This window comes from Elephas maximus, chromosome 4 (genome assembly GCF_024166365.1).
Source record: "Elephas maximus indicus isolate mEleMax1 chromosome 4, mEleMax1 primary haplotype, whole genome shotgun sequence".
In the NCBI taxonomy this organism is placed as follows: Eukaryota; Metazoa; Chordata; class Mammalia; order Proboscidea; family Elephantidae; genus Elephas; species Elephas maximus.
Genome location: NC_064822.1, coordinates 78,172,948 through 78,198,331, shown reverse-complemented (window position 1 = coordinate 78,198,331; position 25,384 = coordinate 78,172,948). Strand labels below are relative to the sequence as shown.

Genomic DNA, 25,384 nt, shown 5'->3' with positions numbered 1-25,384 from the left:
TCTCCTCTTTTCTTATTTATATTTTACAGTTATTTGCTTAACCCTAAACCTCTTATTTTCGATTTCCAGTAGTAACATGTCTCCTTGGCAATGTCCAGAATTCTTTAGCAGTTTTCCTAGACTAGACTGAACTGTCCACATCCCAACCCTTTCATTATTCCTAGCAACAATCCCATTCTTTCATCTTTCTGGTCCAAAGACACGATTTTGCCTCTATATCCTGAAACGGTATTTTTAAAATATGGCTCCTTCAAGATGTATAAAATAAAGTAACCACAATTATGAAAATGCTCCAACAAATGAGAATGGTAAAACCAAAATAGGAAACGCACATACGACAAAGTTAGATATATACATAAAAAAGCACTGGCTAAAAGTGAGGTTATAAAAAAAATGGGGTGATAAAAAAAGTCTGATTGCAAAATAAAATAATAAAAAAAAATGAGAGGGCACACATGATTGATTATTCTGTGGCTATTCCAGCCACTTACACAGTGAGATCCATTTCTTGGATATCCTTGAACTTGGTAAAGCTTCTTTTCTTCAGGCAGATGCACTGGGCCCCTGCTATAACAGAGCAAGGAGCTGCTATCACTGGGCAGAGGGGGGATTATGGGAGGCTGCTCTGTAAAGTCATAGGACCGAGGAAGTGGAGGACGAGGTGGGACTACTTCCTCTTCCTAAAGATTGTAGAATAGTCACCTTATTTAGATAAGCATATTTAATTAAGTATACCTAATTTTTTTCAACGGTAAATTAACTTACATTCACTTTAAGATAATTAAAGGGACACTGTCAAGCCCAAACTCTCATACTGAAAAGTACAACCAAAAAATTTTACGATAGCCAATAACTGGGTTTTAAATATGGTAGTGTTTAATTTCTTCAGTAATACATAGGTATGGCTTATACTGGAGTGCAATATCAAAACAGGCTACTGTATGAAACTAACCATTTTATTTCATTTTAAAAATTAAAGGAATGGATCAATTTAAAAATTGTACTTTATTTTTTGCTCAAATTTAAGAGAAAAAAGGAGAAACATTTCTCTTCGATTGGTTTCTACACAAAATTCAAAATCAAAGATTCTTTCAATGAGGTTGACAGTATCTCTTTGCAGCTATAATTTCTTTATGCCATGCATGATACACAGCAGACTTAACTTTACAAAAACAGTATGATAATATTAAAGTTCTAACATAGATAAAAAGTGGTGATTCAATTTTTTTGCATTAAGGAAAGAAAAATCACAATTGTTAAAGTATCAAATTACTGAATCAACAAAATTTCAAGATTAATACAATAACTTTTGAACAGCATATATTTAAAAAACATTTTTTGTAAAATGAGCAGAGAAAGCTTAATGTCTTCTAATTCATGTATTAAATATTTAAAATCATTATAGTTAGAAACAATCCAAACTTACCTCATTTTTGTACTTGACTGTTGAAAAAGGCTTTGATCCTATCATACCTGTTAAAAAATTATAAAATAACTATAGTAAATACATCTAAATCTACAGAAAAGGCAAACAAAAAAAACTCCTTTTCCTTATTTTAAATGAAGCTTCCATTTTTAATTCCTCAGTTGTTAATGCTTTCAGGATTTCAAACCAATTACATTAAAAAGAAATACAAATCAAAATATCCAGTTTTAACAAGACTATGGGAAAATGGGTTTCCTCAAATATTACCAGTTTAAGTGTAATTTGATGTAAGGCTTTAGGATGGCAATTTGGTTGTACCGACTAAAATGGAAGATGTGTGCTAGAAATATCACTTCTCGGAAACTATTAAATGTGGTTCAGATATATGTACGTTAATGTTCAACTCAACTTGATGGCAACTAGTATGGCAGCAAAAACTAAAAACAGCCTACATGCCCATCAATATAGAAATGGATAAATAAATTATAGTTAATCCACTGTACTGCGTAAGTGGAAAAAGCAAATTGTAGAAAACAGTATAATAAAACCAAAACCAAACCCAGTGCCGTCGAGTTGATTCTGACTCACAGCGACCCTATAGGACAGAGTAGAACTGCCCCAGAGAGTTTACAAGGAGCGCCTGGTGGATATGAATTGCCACCCTTTGGTTAGCAAACGTAGCACAAAACCACTCCGCCACCAGAATAGTATAATATGAGCCCGTTTTTTTGTTGTGGGGAAAAACATTTCTAAAACCAAAGTGCCACGTGTGTTTCTACTCACAAAACTGTGGCTATTTTTGTGTGGGCGAGGTTGGCATGGCTTTCTCGTATGCTGACTAGATGTTATAAAGAAGAGTGCTTTGCTTGTTTTCTGATGTCGAAGTATTGACTAAAGTAATAAAATTAACCCAATTATCTATGCCACTCCATTTAGATATAATACTGTGGCCAACTACCACAAAATAAAATACAAAGCCAATTTACCTATTTCTGTAGTGCCTCTTTGCTGTTTGTGTTTACTTAGCCCTTCCATGACATCCTGAATTCTCCAAAGTTCTTTCTGAATCTGTGCACGCTGAATTCCTGCTGATTCAGTCTATCAATAAAATGGATAAATCACGTACAAGACAAACCATTAAATAAGTCACAAATTTCACTTATACATAAAAAAATGAGAATTCTAAATGCAACAGATTAAGTTTTGAGACTATTTACTATGATCTATGTGACTCTTCTGATTTTGCAACTTCAATGGAAAAGATAAAAGATAAAGCAGAGGAAAAAAATTAATTTTTCAATTACAATATTTCATGCATCTCCAACGGTTAATTAAGTAATCAACTCTTAAGTAAGCTTTGCCTTACGTTATTTATGATCCTCAAAAAGCATACCGATCAGAAAGGACTAAAAATGGAAAATAAAACCCCAAAAAAAAACCTCACAAGCCCCAAATTCAAACAAAAACAACTTTCTTGCGGGGGCGGGGGAAGGAAAGTATATTAGCTTCCTAAGTTCTACAACATAAAGGGAAATGCCAAAACAGAGAAAAGGAGGGAAAAAAAAATCACCAACAAAATATATTTAGAAGAGTTTTGAGTGATAGAGTTAAATACATGTATTTGTAGGATGAATTTTCAATTTTGGAATCCAAATTTATCAATGCTGTTCTCTAGCCTATGTTATAGAAACCTTCTTACTTTTAATACCCCGTATCATGCCCTCAGACTAAATATCCCAACTGAAACAGACTGTGGCCCACAGTCCCTTTTTACATGGCCTTGAGCCAAGAATGGATTTTACATTTTCGAGGGGTTGTTAAAAAAAAAATCAAATGAGTTTTCTCTTAAGATTTTATTAGAACTCTATGAGTCTTACTGATAAATACTTTAGATAACAATAAACAACATGTTTTATGAATGCAACTTTATTTAAGAAACAGGTGATAAACTATAAAAACTGTCACATTACCTGGCAAAGTATTTTTAATACCAGTTTTTAAAAACTGTAAATATTAGATATATTTCATCAGCAAGTTAAAAATGTCCTCAGAAGAATAGAAATATGTTTTCAAAGTATAAGCCTAAAGACTAAAAAGACTATGTACTAAAAAAAGGCAGTACTACATAAGCTTAGTTATCTAGTTTTCCAAGCCACAAGATAGAAGCATTAAAGTAAAAGGAGGAAGTACTCACACAAGACCCAAACACGACAGCCCAGAGATGTGGACATTGATATAGACTTATCAGGAGAGAAGATCAACTACAAAAATCAGACACTAGCACACGTTCTAAAAAGAATATGCATTACTTTTATAATATATATACACACACATATTTTTCCCATCTTAAAAGTATACAATGAAAATCTTATTTTTGTTTTACTTTTCGACACATCAACTTAACGGTTTCCTTCTATGAATTAACTACTCACAGTCTTTGTTTATTTTTGTATTGGACTATCTCTACAAATCAAAAAGAAAACATTTCTTGCACATCTAGATAGTAAACTCTTGTTAAATTTTGGAGGTCAAAGATACTGATGTTTTCCAGTATGCCATCTATTAACTTTGTCTATACTGCCTTTACTGCGGAGAAATCTTTAATTTTGATACAGTCAAATTTCAACATTTTTTTCTTTCTCTTCCTCCCTCCTTTTTTCTTCCTTCTTTCCTCACTTTCTCTTTCCCCTGCTCCCACATTTGATTTTGCTTTGTGGGTAGTATTTTTTGGGTCTTGTTTGAGAAGTCTATCCCCACTCTACATTTCCTGCTATTAGCTTTAGAATTTTACTGCTTACCTTTAGGTCGCTAATGCATTTGAAGTTCACCTTTGTATATGGTATGAGCAAGGCATCAATACAGTGAGCTTGTTTTCCAATAGTCTATCTTTTTCTTACTGATTAAATACCAACTTTTCACATATTCATGGTCTGCCGCTGAGCTTTCTATTCTGTTCCATTGATCTACTTTTGCCCTGTACCATGTTTAACACTATGGTTTTGTATTATGTTTGCTTGACAAATAGTTAACAGTTTGTTTTATGTGCCTGGTTCTACTCTAAGTGCTTCAAAACCGTCAACACATTTCATCTTCATAATAACAGGGGTAGCTACTATTATGTTCATTTTACAGGTGAAGAAACTGAGGCACAGGGTAGTTATGTAACTGGTCCAACATCACATGTGCAACGTCACAGAGCACGCCTTCTACATTTGCCCTGTTTCTCCCCTCAAAATGTCTTAACTACCTGTGAGTCTTTACTATAGCCTTCAAAATATTAGAACCATTTTGATAACTTTGCCAGAAAATTCTTCTGGAAATTTGGCAAGAATACAACTGTATTATGGGAAGAACTTTCATCTTGAAAATGTCATACCAATTATAATTCTCCATTATTCAGGTCTTCTTAATGTACCATAATTACATTTTTACAATAAACATTTTTTGTTAAGTTAGATCAGGGACTGGCAAACTGCTGTGGTCCATGGTCCCTTTTTACATGGTCTTGAGCCAAGAATGGATTTTACATTTTTAAGGGGTTGTTAAAAAAACCAAAAATTAAAGCAAATGAAAATATGTGAGAGAGTGTATGTACCTGCAACATCTGAAGTGTTTAATATCTGGCCTCTTACAAAGAGTTTGTTGACCATTGGGTTAAACCTCGTTGTTGTTAATTGCTGCCGAGTCAATCTTAGACATAGTTTTCCTCTTTTGTATCTAATATCTTATTTTTGTCGTTGATTATTAACCTGAATCATAGTAGCCACATTTCAAGTGCTCAACAGCCCCATGTGGCTAGTGGCTATTATAATGCACAGCACGAACAGAGAACAGTTCATGCTTTATATGTCAACTTAGTTGATCATCTTTTATTCATTTTACTGATTTGCCTGTTACTCCGCTAGGATTCCAATGAAGATAATCAAATTTATATACAGTCACAGGCATTAAGTGAGTTTTACTGTTTTTAAAAACAGGCATTGTCCCCATCCCTCCAATATTTTAAGAGAGATTACTATTTCTATTTTAGAGATAAGAAAACTGAGACCTGGATCATGATCCCGTAGCTACCTGTTTACAAAGCCAGATTCTTTATATCAAATGGTGCTGTAGCATCCCCCATTCTAATAATATGTCAGTCAAGTACAATAGGTTAAATTTAATTTGACAAAACAGAGACACTTAATACAGAAAGGATGAGAATAAATATAAAAAGTAAATATAAAAAAGATACAATTTCCACTATTTGATAAATTCATATATATCAATACCTCAATTCCAAATGATACAGATAAAACTTGAGAGGAATATGAAGCCACATGTATAGGATCTAATGACAGAACTCAGATAGCTAGGAGCAGAGAAGATTCTAGGGCTCACTAAATACCCAATATAACAAATAACTTTACAACAATGAGGGTCTGAGGCTACTTTCTAAGATATATGATCCCTGTCGTTGAAAGTATTCAAAAGTGTGTCTGAGCTAGCCTGAACACAAAAATTGTTAAGGGTATGCATGAATCTAACAAAGTGGGTTACATAGTACCAGTCAAAACCAGTTACAGCAATGTACCTGAACTTCACCAAGGCGATCTAGCTGTTCTTGCATCTGGTTCCTGGTAACAGTTACATCATATTCTAACTTGTCATATTCTCTCCATGCTCGTTCCAGTTCCTAAAACAAAGAGTATTAATTACTTTAACAGGAAAACATGCTTTTATGGTGCTATCCATAAAACATCTTTTCTAGATTTTAGAAAATTATGTAGATTATCTTGGCCAAAATAAAATATCATATTCCTTTACTGTTTTTCTCTTTTTTTGGTCCAATTCAACAAGATTTACTGAGCAACTTAGGTATTTATTATTATGCTACTGCTGTATTTAAATTTACTAAATAAGAAAAAAAATAATAAAAAAAAGCCCCACTGTAATATTTCATGATCTCAAAATATTTATATTGATTCTACTGTCTAAAGAGTATTACTCTGAGGGAATACTTTATTTTATTCATGACAATAAGGTAAATTTTCTCAAAGGTAATCTCCTAAAATGCAGAAGAGGTATAAGTAAAGCCGTTTCTTATCTGTGCTGATTAACATTTCTCAAGGAAATATATCAAATCCTTTATATTGCGGCATGCTGGATTTTCAATAAGACACCAGAAATTTGGCATGACTTTATTTAGGTAATACAATAAAGCAGATTAATTCAGTTAACTATATAAGCAATTCAACAAATCCTGCTCACAGAGACTCAATACGGTCACTATCCATCTACACTTTTCATCTCTGGAAAAAAAAAAAAAAAAATTCCGAAAACCCTAAATAACAGAATTTTTTGATAGTTGGTCTTTAACTGCCTGTAATCTACTGAGTATACAATGATTCTATAGGTGCTTAAAAACACATCTTTACATCATCCTGTTTCAGGGATGCTACTCCATTGGAGTGTAATTACTCTTCTATGGGGTTATAATTATTCTGCAGATGTTCAGAGTAGTATAAGAGTAACATTAATAAACTGACGGCAGACACTGTATTTGACCACTACTATTTTTTTATACAACCAGAATTGAGTGTGCAGTTGGCACTTTTAAAGCAGCCAACAAATATTTACTAAATGCTTATGTTAAATGAATGAGTAACTTAGAACCTTCCCATAACCAGGGGTTTTCTGCCTTGAACTGCTCGGAACGAAACACTGACCGGTCCTGCATCATGTACATGATTGACTGTGGACCTGATCGTTGTGAGCTATAGGGTTTTCATTGGCTGATTTTTCAGAAGTAGATCGTCAGGCCTTTCTTCTTACTCTGTTTTAGTCTAGGCGCTCTGCTGAAACCTGTTCAGTATCATAGTAACATGCCAGCTCCACTGACAGGCAGGTGGTAGCTGTGCCATGAGGTGTAGTGGTCAGGAATTGAGCCCCGGTCTCCAAAAGGGAACGTGAGAATTCTACCACTGACCCCCCAGACAAATGTCACTTTAACAAGAGCAATAATCTTGGATAAGGAAAAAAGGTATTCAGTATGAAGAGATGTTAAAAAGGAAGCAATACAGGTTATCTCAAGTTCCTAAAGGCTCTTTCAGAGAGTTACTTAATTTCTTATATTCTGTAAAACCAAGAACAAAATAAAACTCAAACCCACTGCTGTCGAGTGACTCTGACTCATAGCAACACTAAAGTAAAGAGTAGAACTGCCCCCTAGGGTTTCCAAGGATGTAAATTTTTTGTTTGTTGTGCTTTAGATGGTTTACAGAGCAAATCTGTTTCTCATTAAATAATTAATATATTGTCTTGTGACACTGGTTGCCAACCCTGCAACATGTCAACACTCTCCTCTTCCTGACCTTAGGTTCCCCATTTCCATTTGTCCAGCCTTCCCATCCCCTCCTGCCTTCTCATCCTTGCCCCTGGGCCTGTGTGCCCATTTTAGTCCCGTATACACAGTTGAGCTATATGCACTATTGTCTGTTGTACAGGCCTGTCTAATCTTTGGCTGAAGGGTGAACCTCAGGAGTAACTTCAGTACTGAGTTTAAACGGTGTCTGAAGGCCATACTCTTGGATTTTCTCCAGTCTCTGTCAGACCAGTAAGTCTGGTCTTTTTTGTGAGTTTGAATTTTTTCTACATTTTTCTTCAGCATCAGTCCAGGACTCTACTGTGACCACTGTCAGGGCAGTCCGTGGTGGTGGTAGCTGGGCACCATCTAGTTGTGCTGGACTCAGTCTGGTGGTGGCTGTGGTGCTTGTGGTCCATTAGTCCTCTGGATTAATCTTTCCCTTGTGTCTTTGGTTTTCTTCATTCCCCCTTGCTCCAGACAGGGTGAGACCAGTGGAGTATCTTAGACGGCTGCTCACAAGCTTTTAAGACCCCAGACACTACTCACCGAAGTAAGATGTAGGACAATTTTCTTTATAAACTATGTTATGCCAGTTGAGCTAGATGTTCTCCTGAGACCATGGTCCTCAGCCTTTAGCCCAGTAATTCGGTCCCTCAGGGAGTCTGGATGTGTCTATGAAGTTTTGTGACCTTGCCCTGGTCAAGTTGTGCTGACTTCCCCAGTATCATGCACTGCCTTACCCTTCACCAAAGTTACTACTTATCTATTGTCTAGTTAGTGTTCTTCCCTCCGCCCACCCTTGTAATCATCAAAGACTGTTTCGGTGTGTAAACCTTTTAATGAGTTTTTATAGTAGTGGTCTCAAGCAGTTATTTGTCCTCTTCCATGGCTGTAAATTTTTACAGAAGTGGACTGACCTTTTCGTTAGCAGCCGAGTGCTTTAACCACTGCGCCACCAGGGCTCCTTTTATTTCTTGCAACTGGCTTAAAGTCACTTTTAAAAACTCATGCAATGAAGAATTATTTAAAATGCATACTTTGAAAAATTTAAATGTGTTAAAAATTTTGGCCGTTTAGAGTAATTGCTTTTTGAATTTGGGGAGGATGTCTCCTAAGCAGGTTTGGCAATGAATCTCATAATTTGCCGAGTCTCAAAATCCTGCTGTGCCTACCTGGTTTTTTGCCTTTACCCTAGGTCCTCAAACACAAGTGAACAGGGGATGACAACTATATCAAGACAAGGGGTAGCACTGGCACAACATCATTTTCCTCCCACACAATTTAATAGATTATACAAGTACAATGTTAAAACCTTAAAATATGACTTCACTTTGTCAAGATGATACAAACACACACACACACAAAAGGCAATTAAAAGGGGTAATAACTTTCAAATATATAATTATCTTAAAATCACAGGCACTGGTTACATAGTACAATACTTTCAATAAAAAAAAGTGGAGAATGCCATGCCAACCAGTTAAGAGAGTAAATGAACTCTTGCAATCTGTAACCACATGGATAAGCCTCATAATGCTAAAGGACTTTTGCCCACTTCCTGTCTCATTCTCTCCACTCTCTCACTTCTGCTTCTGGAATCATCTCCCAAACAAACTATCTGAACCCAGTTCCTCAACTCGGGCTCTACTTCCTGAAGGGAACCCAAACTAAGACAGCAACACATTGAAAGTATAACATATATGCCAATCTTTCCTTCTAATCAAGTTTAGATAAAAAGAAGTGGCAGCAAGGAGAGAATACAAAGGCATTGTATGCTTGAAGCATGCCTGATGGATGGGGCTTAATGAGAGGAGATGTAGCATCAGTAATTAAATAAAAGGTAAAGGCTGCTTTACTGATTTACCTAGTTTTAGGGACCTTGGTGACCTACCAGGTTAGGAGATGTTCTCGGAATCGAAGCTTTGATCTAGAGAGGCCCTAATATTATACATCGTATTTTTTTTTTTATGCCTAGGTCTTGGATTTGAACTAATTCCCTGAATTGACTGAATGCATGGAAGAAACCTGCTGAGATTCTGCCAGCATAAATGCAATTCAAATTTCAGTCAGTCAGTATTTCAATGAATGAGTACCAGCTATATGCCCATATGTATTTACTAACATTTGTAACCTTAAGCTACAAATATAAGTAAGTTTACATAAAGGTACAAATAACATAGTTTGTATTCTATGTAGTAAGATATGTTTTACAAGAACACATTCAGGGAGTTTGAATTAACCATTGATTTATCCTTAAGGTAAGGAAAAAGAAAACGGGAAAGTGATTATATAGGACAACAACCAAAAAAAGTGATACTCAAACAAGATTTACTTCTGTTAAGACATTTTTTATAAACTTCGTGTCAGGGATGAATGGGACAGATGATTCTAAGCCTACTGATGAGATTTAAGTTACTAAACGCAATTGGTAAGAGAAGGAATAACAGTTGGGTAGAAGTGAGCGCTGTATATCCATTCCTAGGATCTCCTGAAGTTGAAATTCTAAGAATGAACACCAAATCATTAAATGGTTTCCCACTAAATGTCAGCAGGGCCCACCATTTTGATTCGACTCTGGATGGCATGGGGACATTGAGGTTTTTTTTCAATAATTTGGCATTGACAGCTTAGTCCATTTTCCTTTTCTAATCTCATATTTTCTATCCTCTGAAAGGAATCATCTATTCCAGTTAGTCAGTTCTAGTTCCTGCTTCTCCAGGTATGTCTCCCGTATTCTCATCTCAGTGCTATGGCTAAAGGAATTTTGTCCTGTATGGACCATCCTTAACTTCTCCTTTCGTCTTATACAAATCCTACCAACACTGATTAGCTCAGTGACTGCTTCCTTATGTTATTAGACATTTCAGGTGCATATAATTTCTTTATAACTTTACTATAAAAATCCACATAAGTATATGTGTTATGGTTAGAAGACCTGGATTTGAGTTCTAGACATAGCATTTATTAGCTTTGTAACCATGGGCAAGTCACTGGGCTCAATCATTCATCAAATTTGTTATGAGCATGACTATAGTGCTAGATGCTACAGCTACAAAAATGAATGAGACATGGTTTCTGATTTGAAGGAGCTCACAATCTAAAGGATATTAGTTTTTTTTAAAAAAATATATAAACATCACAGTATGATTAAGAGACTCAAAGGAGGTAGAGAAATAACAGTATTTTTAAAATCAGAATATAAATATAAGGCACTTAAGAACAGAAAAAAACTAGGTTTTGATTTCTATAAAACCTTTAAAGACAGCTCATGTTTGAAATGTTAAGTGTTTAGAATCAAAGCCATGCTGAGATTCTGGTATTGTGCCAGCTTGGAAAGACCCTTCTTAGTTAAGCTGCACTGTCTTCAGGCTTTCTTAAAAGTAGCTGCTCCCTAACAACTCCTTAAAGATACAGACAAGGGTGTTAACAGTTTTCTTCTATAACAGGGTACATTTTGCTAGGATTTCTCTTTCAAAGGGCTGCTTGAGCAGGTGCTCTTACTATGTTTACAGATGACCACATCATAGGATCTAAAGCAGACTGTTTAAACTCATAAAACACTCAGTTCATAAGCTCTAAGTAAGACTTTTAGATTTGACAACCCCAAGAGGCTCTTTATAAAATCACATGACTATAGGTTAAAAGGTTCTATTAATTATACTTCTTACTCAAACCTATCATCTATACTTAGATCACACTGCAGCTAAGAAATGGTAACTTTAAAAAAAAAAAATACAACTTCTTAAACGCTTTTCACAGGTGCCTTCTATTGCAATGGTTGGTTAAATGAGTCCAATTACCACCTTCAAAAATTATTTTAAATCCCCCAAAATTCACGTTTATTTTCTTAATGAAATGTACTTTACATATTCATTTTAAGGATTTTTCATTTGGATGTTGTTAGGTGCTACTGAATTGGTTCCAACTCATAATGACTCTGTACAACAAAACAAAACACTGTCCAGTCCTGAGCCATTCTCACAATCGTTGCTAAGTTTGAGCCCATTGTTGCAGCCACTGTGTCAATCCATTTCATCAAGGGTCTTCCTCTTGTTCACTGACCAAACACTTTACCAAACATGATGTCCTCCTCCAGTGACTGGTCCCTCCTGATAACATGTCCAAAGTGTGAGAGATGAAGCCTTGTCGTCCTTGCTTCTAAGGAATATTCTGCTGTTACTTCTTCCAAGGCAGATTTGTTCGCTCTTCTGGTAGTCCACGGTAAACTCAATATTCTTCATCAACACCATAATTCAATGGCATCAATTCTCCCATCTTCCTTATTCATTGTCTAGCTTTTACATGTACATGAGGCAGCTGCAAATACCATGGCTTGGATCAGGAGCACCTTAGTTCTCAAACTGACATCTTTGCTTTTTAACACATTAAAGAGGTCATTTTCAGCAGATTTGTCTAATGCAATACATCATCTGATTTCTTGACTTCTGCTTCCATGGGTGTTGATTATAGATCCAAGTAAAACAAAATCCTTGACAACTTCAATCTTTTCTCCGTTTAAAATCCTTGACAACTTCAATCTTATCTCCGTTTATCATGATGTTGCTTATTGGTTCAGCTGTGAAGATTTTTGTTTCCTTTATGCTGAGGTGTAATTCATATTGAAGGCAATAGTCTTTGATCCTTCATCAGTAAGGGCTTCAAGTCCCCTTTACTTTCAGCAAGTAAGGTTGTGTCATCTACATATTGCATAGTACATGCAAATAGGAGTACTTACCTTCCCTGTAAAACATCTGTTTCACAAAGAAAAAAATGCCTATCGATTAGAAAAATAATTATGTTCCTTAGGTAAATATAAAAAGGTCTGGTAGTACCGTGGTTAACAGCTTGGCTGCTAACCAAAAGGTCCGTGGTTCGAACCCACCAGCTGCTCTGCAGGAGAGAGATGTGGCAACTTGATTCCATAAAGATTACAGCCTTAGAAACCCTATGAGGCAGTTGTACTCTGTCCTATAGGGTCACTATGAGTCAGAATTGAGTTGACAGAATTAGGTTTTCAATAATGGGTTTAGATAAAAATGCTAACAACAAATTAATATTTCTTCTTCTAATAAAGATCAACCTTAAAAAGTTTAATTATATGAAAAAAAAAGAAAAAAGAACTGCATAATATTTCAGCAACTTTTACTGGGAAAAAAAATTTGTGACTTACAGCAGTGGCCCGAGACAGTTCTCGACACGTACTAAGCAGCCCATTCTGTAAATCGTCCCTCTGTACCACCACGGTCTGAACGGCTGCTGGGTCGTCTGCGTTCATCTCTATCTCTTGGCTGGCTGACAGCAAAGCTTGCTCAAGCGTGTACTATCATGATAAAAAGAATGGCACTTAATGTTCTGCATCATTGAATTTAATTCTTTTTACATTAGTTATCAGTGTCCAGATAATAATCATATAAAGTAATATCAATTATAGATAATAAACATAATCGCCCTACTTTCTCCTTGTGGAGCTGGTGAAGTTTCTCTTCCAGAGCATGTACCACTTTATCTTGTTCACATAATCGGCTTAACTTGGCCTGGGTTATAAAAGATGTGTTTTGTTAGCAATGTTTTCTTTTCCCTGTAAGTGGAGATAGGTAGTCTCTACATGACAAGAAAACACATTAAAATAGTCACAGAACACCTAATTAGGTCAATCTTTATTTCAACTTTCAAAGTAAAATAAAAATACAGCCTATAGAGACAGAATGCTTCAAAAACAGGTATGCAGAGTAAACTAAGAAAGTATTTCAACCATATTATTAAACCTATCTAATGAAAAACATTCTTAGTAATTAGACACTTTCATATGACTCTATCTCATTATTTTTAATGTGGTTAAGATTTTTTTCCCTACCATCTGCTGCTGAGGTTAAGTATTATATGCAGTCCTGAATGTAAAACACTAAATGAAGTCTATATATTTGGAAATTAAGCTCTTATGTTCTTAGAAAAAAAAAACAAAAGACTGCTTCAAACTGCAATGATACAAATAAAAATATTGCTAATGAACAGTCACTTTTAGTGTTTTAATGTATTAAAGTCTTAGTACTACACTAATTTTTTAAAGTTTGAAATATGGGAAGTTAATCTAATAAAATTTCAAGATTACAAAGAACCAGTTCTTCCTCATTAATTTTCACATTAAAATGGGAACTGAAACTTGGGAAAGCCAATTTTTTTTCCTGAATTTTGTTGTTGTTGAGAATATACACAGCAAAATACACACTAATTCAACAGTTTCTACATGTACAATTTAGTGACATTAATTATATTCAAGTTGTGCAAGCATTCTCACCTTCCTTTTCTGAACGTTCCTCCCTCATTAAAATCAACTCACTACTCCCTAAGGTTCCCATATAATCTTTTGAGTTGCTGTTGTCAATTTGACTTCATATACATAGTTCTTAAAAGAGCATAATGCTCAAGGTAAACATTTATTTATTTATTTTACTAGCTAAGCTAAACTACTATCTAGTTTTAAGAAGACTTTAAGGGCTATTTTTGGTTTAAGGTTAAAAACTATGTCCGGGCAATAGTTTTAGGGATCCATCCACCTTCCGTGGCTCCAGAAAGTCCAGAGTTGGGAAGCCAATTAAAAAAAAAAAGTTTAGATTTATCTTATAGATGCTGTAATGTCTCAAAATACAAACCCTGAAAAAACTGGAAATACGCCTCAAACTTCTTACTTTATAGCACAATGGCATGTAACCAAGAAACCTGAAACTTCACTTTCTCTGTCACTTATCTATCAAAATAACTACTGTATCTTTATCAGACAACAAAATTCAATCTATATCCAAAAAAGATGTTCAAATAACAAGTAAGGAGGTACAATTCAATGGAATAGATCCAGGAGAAATGAAGGAATAATGAGATATAAATAAAGAAGAATGCATGGTAGATCAGTGATTTAAAATATGATTTAAAAAAATGACAATTTAATTCAAAAAGGAAGCAGTAGTAAAATTCCTAGGAAGGTGATACTTTCTCTAGAAAACACAGGTAATAATTTTTCTCTGTCCCCAGTCCTCCACAATATTTTATCAGAAACAGTTTTTCGCTTTCACTGTTGTTGTGAATTAACTGCTGTAGGGTCAGCCTCCTGACTCAAGCTGACCCTATGCAGAGTGGAACAACAGGTTGCCCAGTCCTGCACAATACCCACGATCAGGGTTTTCACTGGCAGATTATCAGAAGTAGATTTCAAGACCTTTCTTCTTAGTCCATCTTAGTCTGGAAACTTTGCTGAAACTTGTTCAGCATCATAGCAACATACAAGTCTCCACTTATAGACAGGTGATAGCTTAGCATGAAGTGCACTGTTTGGGAATCAAATCCGAGTCTCCTGCATAGAAGGTGAGAATTCTACCACTGATCATCCTTACTTAATATGTTTAACTGCTAATGATGGTGGCGGGAGGTGGTGGCGGTGGGAGTGATTTAATCTAAGAAAACTTAAAAGTAAAATGCTAATTTATTTAAAGCCATTTTGGAGGCCAGGGGAGGAAGAGCTGTTTGCCATGCTTATCTCCAGTGCCCTGGTAGAGAATATGACAGAGCACTGACAATATGTATGTATATACACACTAATACTTACATCAATGTCCGCTTCTTCAGGTCTGTATTTGTATAACGTACCTCTACATTCTTCTTGCGACAGCTACAAGGAAAGATGTCATATAGTAACTTAAAAACCATATTTTACAAATATATTTATTTAGTCTATGTGTAATATTTTAGATTTATGTTAAAATACTTAACATTGTAACAAAAATGTGACTTTAACGATTCTTAAACTTTCGAAAGCTTAATTCAAAACACAAATCATTACAAAAGCAGAAAAATAACAGTGATACAATACGCAAGATACACAAGAATGATGTTAAATTAAGCTTTTCAAACAAAATAATAAGCTGGTCAAACAAAATTATAAGGCAGCTTACATTTTTCATTTTTAAGACATGTTATTTTAATGAAAACTGACAAATACAATCATAGCAACCAGAATAAAATATTCAAACCAAACACACTTCAACAGTTAAAACCATCCTTTAGGGTATACATATTATCACACACTGTGTCTGTATACACTCAGATGCCAATACATCTTAGTACAGCTTAATTAACAAAACCTGTAACATATCGTATACATATACATAATATATAAACACACATACACAATATAAACTTATCTGGTTCTTCTGTCTTAAGAACTAAAAGATAATAGAGGAAAAGGATGGGTTTAATTGAAAAGAGGAAAATCATTCAAAACCTCATAAAACTAAGAGCCTACATTGCAAACGATGGAGAGTCAAATTGCATAAAAAGTTTGTATGTGTTGGTTGACACTGTTTTATTATATTTTAAGAAACTGTTATTTACAAACATCCCTTCTTCAGCTTCTTCCAAATGTCTTTTGGTCAAATGAATCCTCATTTCTGATTGTGCTTACCAAGATTTCAATAGCCATCCAATTCAGTTATACCAAAGATCACACCATAGCCTCTGCAGGCAACATTTCACTACCTCTCTTGTCTTTTAACTTTACATTGACTTCTAGACAGTAACAAAAACATAGTAGGAAAAATTTAATTGGGGCACATCGCATGTTTTTTAAACGGCACACTTTTTTCTTAAGGTGGGGATGGATGTAATGTGTCCCAACTATATTCTAGTTTGGAAAAAGTTAAGTATCATATAATACATTTATAAGTGCACAAAAATGTGTCAGTTACAACTATACATGCCCTCTCTGTAAAAAACTGCTTGACAGTTACATACATCTTTTTAAAAAGGCATAATTTAAAAGGCAGATAACTTTAAATGGGTCTAGAAATGTGAGGGTCAGGAGGTTAAAAATATAAGCATTCCAAACATATAATAATGCTGGAAAGATTATGTGTTTCAATCCAAGACATTACTTTCACATACCTCATGCAAATGAGTCTTGTGGCAATTTAAGAGTATGTACAGTGATCATTAAACCAGACAATTTTCAGAGAAATGAACGTTACATGAAAAATGAATTTAATAGCAAAAACCAGAATACTTGTGCACTATTTTAAATAAACATCACCCAACATCTTCTGAGAAGCATCAATTATCACTCTTAATTAAAGCACCTAGATCCAAGAAAAGAACTTATACTCCTATCTGAAAAGCAGTAATGAAAAAGAAGTTTTAAAATGCTTAGATCCATGATATTTAAAACAATGCAAAAATTGTATTTTTCTCATAAGAATTTAAAGACTAAAGTCCTTAAGCTACTAAGATGTCCAAATATACTTTGTTTAACATTTAAAGTTAAATGCAAAACAGCTTTACTAAAACTTGGGATGTGAAAGAAGTTTCATAATTTGAGATAATTTTTTAGTAAACAGTGCCACACTTAGATTAATATATGAATACTACGCTATATTCCAGGATCAACTGTAAAAAGACTAGTATTTTAAATTGGAAACTTAATAATGTGTAGTAAATATTTAGAATACTGGTATACTATATCTGTTTAGAAAATCTTTTATTGTGTATTCATCTTTACATCATTTGGCACGTTATAAAAACAGAAGATGTGTAATGGGCAGCTGTAACTTTGGAGTGATATGTCCTTACAGCCATATAAATATATTACCTACACAAAGCAAGATTTTTTTTTGTTTTACCTATATTTTTAGTTCCAGTGAAGACTTTATTTAAATCTTTTTTTTTACTAAGTTATTCAACAAAGGCAGTTATTATTAGATTTCAACTAATAAAATCTTAAACCAATTAATCTTCCCCTATAGGAGGCAGAAGAAAACAAGATTATTTCTTAAAATGAATTTTTAAGCGCGTCCTGTATTACTGATAATAATCACCAATGCTTTAAAAAAAAAAAAATTCCATCTAACAGGGCTCGAAAAGTTTGCTATTTAATTCTCATTAAGACGACCCTATTAATAATAAAAAAAGAATTAACTTCATGAATATTCTGATTAACTCATGTTTTGCATATATAATGTTCACAGTTATTACTTTTTATCATTTTTCAAATTTATCTTTTAAAAAAAGTAATTTTGGGTTTGAATACTGCAGCCATTTTAAGTACCTTACCAAAAACCAAACCAAACTCGTTGCTGTCGAGTCGGATTTCAACTCATCGCGACCCTATCGGACAGAGTAGAACTGCCCCATAGGGTTTCCAAGGAGTGCCTGGAGGATTCGAACTGCCGGCCGTTTGGTTAGGAGCCGTAACTCTTAAGCACTACACCACCAGAGTTTCCAAAATACACTCCACCACCTTCGTTGAGGGAGGCAAGGAACCTCCCGGTTGCTCAGAAACCAGTCAGATAGGCTCCGCTAGGATTCAAACACATGATCTCCTGTTTATTAGACAGGCGCTTTAACCAAATAAAAAAATAGCAAGGTTAAAAAAGCGAAGGAAGAAATGGGCTGTGTAGTATTACGTAACCGTGAGCAGTGAAATTACAAGCTTGAATTTGAGAAGTCTATAACAGATTTTGTTGACTATATATAAGGTCATGTTATGATATATTTTATGAGCAAGTCAGAACCTTTTTGTAATAGGGTATCTAAAATCTTTTTAAAAACCGGCCCATCATTAGGTTAAAATTGTTTATTGCTAATTAAAATTCAGCTTTCCATAATATGCCTTTTAGCTATATGAACTATGTATTTTTAAAAAGTATATGAATATATATATTCCTAAAATAATTTTCAGACAAATATTTTTAAATTTGATAAAATTGGGCACTATATCCTGTCAGGGCTAAAAAATGCTCATATGACTGTGGGTATTTGCTAAAAAAAAAAAAGAAAAGAAGAAGAAAAAAGATCACATGACTGTACTTTTTAGAATTATTCATAATATTCTCTGATAATAATCATGACAGAAAATAAAAACTATGGTACAAAAACATAACTTTGAAAGGTAGTACAAAGACTAATAAATACAGAGGATATTTTTCAACTTGATGCTCACTTATTTAGCATTTGTTTCAATTGAGTTTCAGGCCCTTTTTATTTGGCCAATTTAAGAAAATTAATGTCTAGGTAATTTCTCAGGTATCTTCTTTTTTCTAAGAAGAAAATACAAACATAAAGGTCCTCCTGAGGGAAAAAGTGAGTGGCTGTGAAAAGGAAACTATGATTCAGAATGAAACAGGCCATAATGATATTATATTGCCACTGTATTTCCTGTTAAGTAACTGGGACCTATTATCAAAACATTGTAGTGCAAGGTCAGAAAAAAAAACCTAAATAGTGTATAATATAAGCTTTTGTAGAGTTTTTTTTTTTTTTTGGATAAAACATGATAAAGAAAGCCTGGAGAAAAACCAGATCTAATTTTAATTTGTGTAACTATATAAACAGGGCTTAGGAAATGTGTCTGACATTTATTTATTCATTAAAGATACCTTAATAACTAAGCCCATTACTACTGGCTGATGTAGAAAAAAAAAAAAAAGATAGCCTGAAGACTCCTCAGCCTTGACCGCATTAAATTAAAAGTCAACATTGATTTCCTAGTAAATGGCTGCTGACATTGGACATTCAGATCTTTCTGTTCTGTGCAATTTTAGGTTTTTTAAATCAATTATTAGTATGAACCAATATATTTATATAAATATCTTTATTGCTCTTGTAGTATTTAAGGTCAGTGATGCCATATAGGACCAGTTTCAGACATATCATATTTTTTAAAAAAACTCCAGTTGAAACTTTTACTATAACTAATTTAAATCATCAGTTGACTTAAGCATCATCAACCCTCAATGCTAATCAAATTAAAAAAGAAAAACCAAACCAAGCCAAATCGAACACCCAAGCTATCACTCTTATTGAAAAGATGCAAAATGAGAAAAATGAAAATATAATCTATTATAGCAAAATGCCTTTGATCTCATGTCAATTAGTTAATTGAGCATTATACAAAATGATAAGCTGACAGCTTCAAACACTGATAAAGGTATCAATTCCAGAACGGGTGCAAAGGTTATCAGGATGGCACTTTGGATGAAGTGGCAAGGTTCTATAATCTGGAGACTTTGTAAGAACTGAAAGATGCCCTTTTCTTTTGAAAAGTAAAGCTGTTTGACTTTAATTATTTAATAATTTGTCTATCTCTTTATTGCAAATTGAAGACCACATCCGATCATTCGATCCTTTGAATGTGTTGAAATTGTGCTCAGAAATGAGTCCTTCTCCCACCAACCATGTTAATCTCCCAGTTGCTGGCTCCATGACGCAGACCCTAAAGCTACTGAACCAAACGAGAGGCTTCTGACGCCACTGGGAGCTCGAGGTGATTCTTTTTACCAGGTGCTTTTACACATTAATCAAAACATATATTCATTTTTCATGCTAGTTAACTTGCTGCTGCATGATTTTCTAAAATACTGTAACAGATCATAGGCCAGAATAATTTAAGGGTGTTGAAGTGGAAGAAGCTGATGTTGCAAAACACACAGCTAGGAACATTCAGACCATGAATTACAAAGAATTTGAAAAGAAATGTATGACTTCTTTTGCAGATCTGCAGACTACCAGTTTCCTAAGTTAAAGCCAAGCCAACTTCACGACACATATTCTGAGTTAGGCAAAACAATGGGGCAAGATACGACGATCACGATGACCCCAAGAATGACAGGCATACCGGGAAAAGAGGCCCCCAGGATTTTAAGAAACCTCTATCTTTGGGTTTCACCATTCTGCAGTATTTTCTTTTGAAAATTATTTTGATCTCATTCACCAAGAGACCCAAAACTAGACTTAAACTACTCTCAAAAAATATAATCTATTCTTAAATCATTGGGGAATGGGGTGCTACCCCTGAAAGGAAAAAAATTTAAAAAGTTTTCCCCCCTAAAATTCAGTTATAATGCCTAGGGTTGATAAAAATAAACGGCAACCTATTAGAAATTTTGCAAATGTACTGCAGACCTCCAAGTACATATCAATCAAATACTCTGCACAAAAACTGTAGGAAAATGGCACATTTAATATTCAACAGCAAAATGTTCAGCGAAGCCATGCTAAAACTGCAGCATCTTAAAAAGCATGGATGAATTGTGGCTTTCCAAATCAACATAAACAAAAAATAAAATAAGAACAACACTAATGTTATGAGTAAATCTGACGATAAACCAAAACTGTCACTGAGGGGTTTTGCAGATGGTAAAGCAGTATCATTCACTGTCCAAGACCTTACTTGCTGGTACAGTTGGGGTCTTAGCGCCGAGTTCTCAATCATTGTGTGAACCATGGTGATAATAGGTTCATTTTCTTTCATCTATTTCAAATCAGGAGGAGCATACAGCAAACATCAGTTTACAGCATAGCTAGATTTGAAAGACGACACTGTAAATATAGCCTCTACTTTAATACCTTTCTAATAGTGCAGTTCTTTACATTTTACTCCAAGGCTGCACATATTTTATTTATATAAACCATTTAAACAAGTGTTATATGCTGTAAAATGCTTCCAAAGTTATGAAAAGGCTTACTAAATGCAACAAACCTACAATTAGGTCTTATTTTATAAATCAGTTAATTAATGAATTTTCCTATATACACTAGAATAGAAAATAAAACATCATGACTCAAAGGATAAACTAACAGGAGACAATACCTACAAAATTAAAAAGAGAAAAAACAATCAATTACTTTTTAAGTAATAAAGCTTAAAATGATAATTAGTTCTTTACATGGTTAATCAGAAAAAATTAATGCCTTACAAATATTAAAATTCTATAATATAATAATGTATATTATTACTTAGATAATCACATTTTATTTAAGTTAATCTTGACTGACATTAATACATGAAAGTTAATCTCTACTTCGGATCTCCTCACACATATAATACCATATGTAGAATTATTTCAAGAACATGCAAACTAAAATTTATTCAGCAAAGACTCAGTACATCTTCCAGCTCCTAAGGAGGATGAAGCTGTATGTTTCACATTTCCAGCCATGTTGTACTTAATTACTGCCTCTAGAAAAATATTTCTTTCAGCAGGCTCTGGATTCAAGCATTAAAACTTTCAAAAGAGAATCATCATAAAATATAGAGTAAAAGGTCAACAAAATTTTTATCATTCTTAAGCTGTCAGGTCTGTTTATTATGGCAATTTGAGACATTTAGTTTATGTAACTTTTCATTTCATCTAACAGAAAACAAGCATTTCTATTGCAGTTAACAAATGTTGCTTTACTGATTTAGCTTACTCTACAACAAAAGTGTATTTTAAGATTAGTAAATGTATAATGTTAAGTAAAAACTGAATATTGAAAACTGTAGTCCTAGATAATCTTATCTTCAGTCTAGTTACCAATGTTTCATGTCAGTAAACTCTGTTTTGTTTGCCAATTAAAAACCTCCTGTCACTGGTTTAATCTCCTTTTTAGTCAATTAACAGATAATGAAAAACATGCATGCCTTTTAATACTCCAATGAAAAGAATATTACTTAGGCTAGGCTAAATCATTTTTTTTCATCCATGTACTCACACTTTTTACGCACAAGAGGGTTTTTTTAAAAAATAATTTTATTTTATTGTTGTTGAGAGTATACACAGCTAAACACATATGAATTCAACAGTTTCTACATGTACTATTTAGTGACACTGACTACATTCATCCAGTTATGTAACCATTCGCATCCTCCTTTTCTGAGTTGTTCTCACTGCCCCCTAAGGTTCCTATCTTATCTTTCGAGTTGCTGTTGTCACTTTGATCCCATATAAAGCAAAAAACCCACTGCCGTCGAGTCGATTCTGACTCATAGCGACCCTACGGACAGAGAGTAGAACTGTCCCCACAGTTTCCAAGGAGCGCCTGGTGGATTTGAACTGCCAACCTTGCGGTTAACAGCTATAGCACTTAACCACTAAGCCACCAGGGTTTCCATTGGTCCCATACAGACAGTTCTTAAAAGAGCATAACGCTCAAGGCAAACATTTTTTACTAGTTTAGCCAAACTATTGTTTGGTTTTAGGAAGACTTCAACGGATATTTTTGGTTTAAGGTTTAAAGGTTATCTCAGAGCAATAGTTTCAGGGGTTCACCTAACCTTAATGGCTCTTGGAAATCTGGAGTTTGAAATACTGTTCTGCATTCTCTCCCTTTTGATAAGGATTCTTCTATGGAATCTTTGATCAAAATGTTCAGTAATGGTAGCCAAGCACCACCCAGTTCTTCTGTTCTCATGGCAAAGGAGATTTTTTTTTTTAAATCAACGTTGTTGAGGAATAAATTAGCACATTTTACATGTATAGCCCAGACTTTGGACAAAAGTATATACTTGTGCAACCACCACAATCAAGATGGAGAATATTTCCATCTACCCAGAAAGTGCCCTTATGTCCCTTTATTATCAAACTCCACTCTTTCCTCTGTCCCCAGCAACTAGTGATCTGATTTCTGTAAGCTCAGATTAGTTTTACCTGTTCCATAGGCTAATTAAATTTTAAGGAATTTGGAACCACACATCAGCTAAACTAAAACTTATTTTTCCCCTTCAATATTCTCCAATAAAGGACCAAGAGATTTATATATAAGTGACAACTCATGCACAAAGTAAACAAATATACTACTATGCGTATAAGATTAAGTTTTATAATGTTGAAAAGTAAAAGACAACTACAGACATAAATTCTCTTTAGGAGAAAAAAAATTGTATAACAGAAATTTAAGACCTTTTTATATTGCAAAGTGTACTCCATGTTTTACGACATTATTTTTTTTTAATCAAATGTTGACCTTAGAATAAAGCATAGTTGCTTTTTGTTTGAGGCTCATCATTTTACTACACTGACATATTTCAAACGATACAGGTACTTTATGTCTCTAACCACTTTTAGGATTATTTTATTAGTATTATTATAGTAAAAACTTATTTTAATTTTCCAAGCAATATCATCTATAATTGCTATTATTCAATAGCAGACCACGGAAATTAGACAGAAGACTACCTGGCTCAAAAATTATGGAGGTAGAAAGAGAGGAGCATGCATATCTAAGAAACAACAGAGATCAGATAGTATCCAAAGATAAAGGATACTCAAAGGCAAACTGAACTTGCCCATCAAGCCCTGGAAATCCAGCACTACGAATGGGCCACTACGTCTAATAGCTAGGTCTGTCAATATGGCTCATGCCTCTAAGTGGAGTTTCAATATGGTACAGATTAATAACTAACATTCATACTCTAGGCTTGGGGAATTTATTAAAAATTTATTAAAAAATGGAGAGAGGGACAATACGGTTTCTGCAGAGGTAGTCAAACCTGGGAAACCCTGGTGGCATACTGGTTAAGTGCTACGGCTACTAACCAAAAGGTTGGCAGTTCGAATCCACCAGGCGCTCCTTGGAAACCCTACGGGGCAGTTCTATTCTGTCCTATAGGGTCGCTATGAGTCGGAATCGACCCCATGGCAGTGGATTAGGTTAGGTTAATCAAGCCTGATTTATTTAGTGGAATATTTGAGAAGGTAAATAAATATACATGTACGGAAAGGGAATCCATGTTTGGGGTTTCAAAATGCCTCTGTTTAACTTAGTTAAATATTAAGTCATTGAGAAGGAATCTTTGCAAGAAACTGGCTTAGGAATAAAAATATAAAAGCAAAATTAACATTTTAAAGTGAACAAGCTACAGAGTATCTCAGAGATCACTCTAGAAACTGCCCTTTCAAAAGAAGTATACAGTAAAACCTGTGAACACCAGAACCTGTGTAAGGCAGAAACCTGACAGAGAAGGAAAATTCAAGTGTTTTCCACCAATAGAGAGCAACAGAAAAGTGTTAAGATGGAAAACTTGGAATTCTTGGGATTTGAAGTTGAAGTTCTTAAAAAAAGGAATATCCAACAATTATCTTCTGGTTTGAATTAGAGAATCCGAGAAATCACCAAAATAGTCGGTTTAACAGCCTACATATTTGTTTTCAGAAATCACAATATCACAGTGAGAGAAGGACTAATTACTACATGTAGGGCGTTTAATAAAAACAAGTCCAATGGTTTGCTTCCTGCTTTAATTCCCTCTTTGAAGTAACAGGTAATTTAGGTTTAGGTTTCAGTTAATTGCCAAATTATAAAGCTATTAAAAAAGGCCCATTATTTCATAACAAAAAAAAGAAAATGTATGCTTCAGCAATAAATAAAACACTGTAAACACACTTAGGTAAAACCAAGGTATTTCTGTTTACAACAAAAACACGTATTTTATTTGAAATTTCTAAATCCCAGTGTTTAGAAAAACTACTCAGAAAATCTGATACTTAATCCTAGCATTTCTCTCGGATTTGAGGTCTGCTGTAGGAACAGTAGTGGTTAAGAGTTTGGCTGCCAATCAAAAGGACAGCAGTTAGAATCCACCAAGCGCTTCCTGGAAACCCTATGCGGTAGTTCTACTCTTCTATAGGTTGCTAGGAGTCAGAATTGACTCGATGGCAGTGGGTTTATTTTTTTGGTTTGGTAGTTAACACGAATTTTAGAGCATCCTTACTGTCAGGAAATATCTTGGACAATTCTCATCATATACAATGAATAAATGACCAATTGTTAGAACTAAAACCATAAAAGTCTTTGAATAAAATACCAGGGTA

At 34.3% G+C, this 25,384-nt stretch overlaps 1 protein-coding gene across 18 annotated transcripts in view; it reads right to left on the bottom strand.

Annotated features, from left to right (window-relative positions):
* Positions 1-25,384, bottom strand: part of PLEKHA5 (pleckstrin homology domain containing A5) — a 256,773-nt gene that overhangs the window by 20,588 nt on the left and 210,801 nt on the right. For 9 of the 18 annotated variants that reach the window (XM_049882575.1, XM_049882574.1, XM_049882582.1 and 6 more), the window contains 6 exons: positions 15,370-15,432; positions 13,226-13,306; positions 12,943-13,092; positions 6,000-6,101; positions 2,413-2,524; positions 1,427-1,473 (listed from right to left, as the gene is read on the bottom strand). In XM_049882575.1, the coding sequence (XP_049738532.1) occupies positions 1,427-1,473; positions 2,413-2,524; positions 6,000-6,101; positions 12,943-13,092; positions 13,226-13,306; positions 15,370-15,432 (555 nt within the window). Of the gene's footprint in view, positions 1-491; positions 681-1,426; positions 1,474-2,412; positions 2,525-5,999; positions 6,102-12,942; positions 13,093-13,225; positions 13,307-15,369; positions 15,433-15,949; positions 15,986-20,982; positions 21,064-25,384 lie in introns of all 18 variants that reach the window. The other 9 variants (XM_049882578.1, XM_049882577.1, XM_049882573.1 and 6 more) reach the window with 2 other exon arrangements.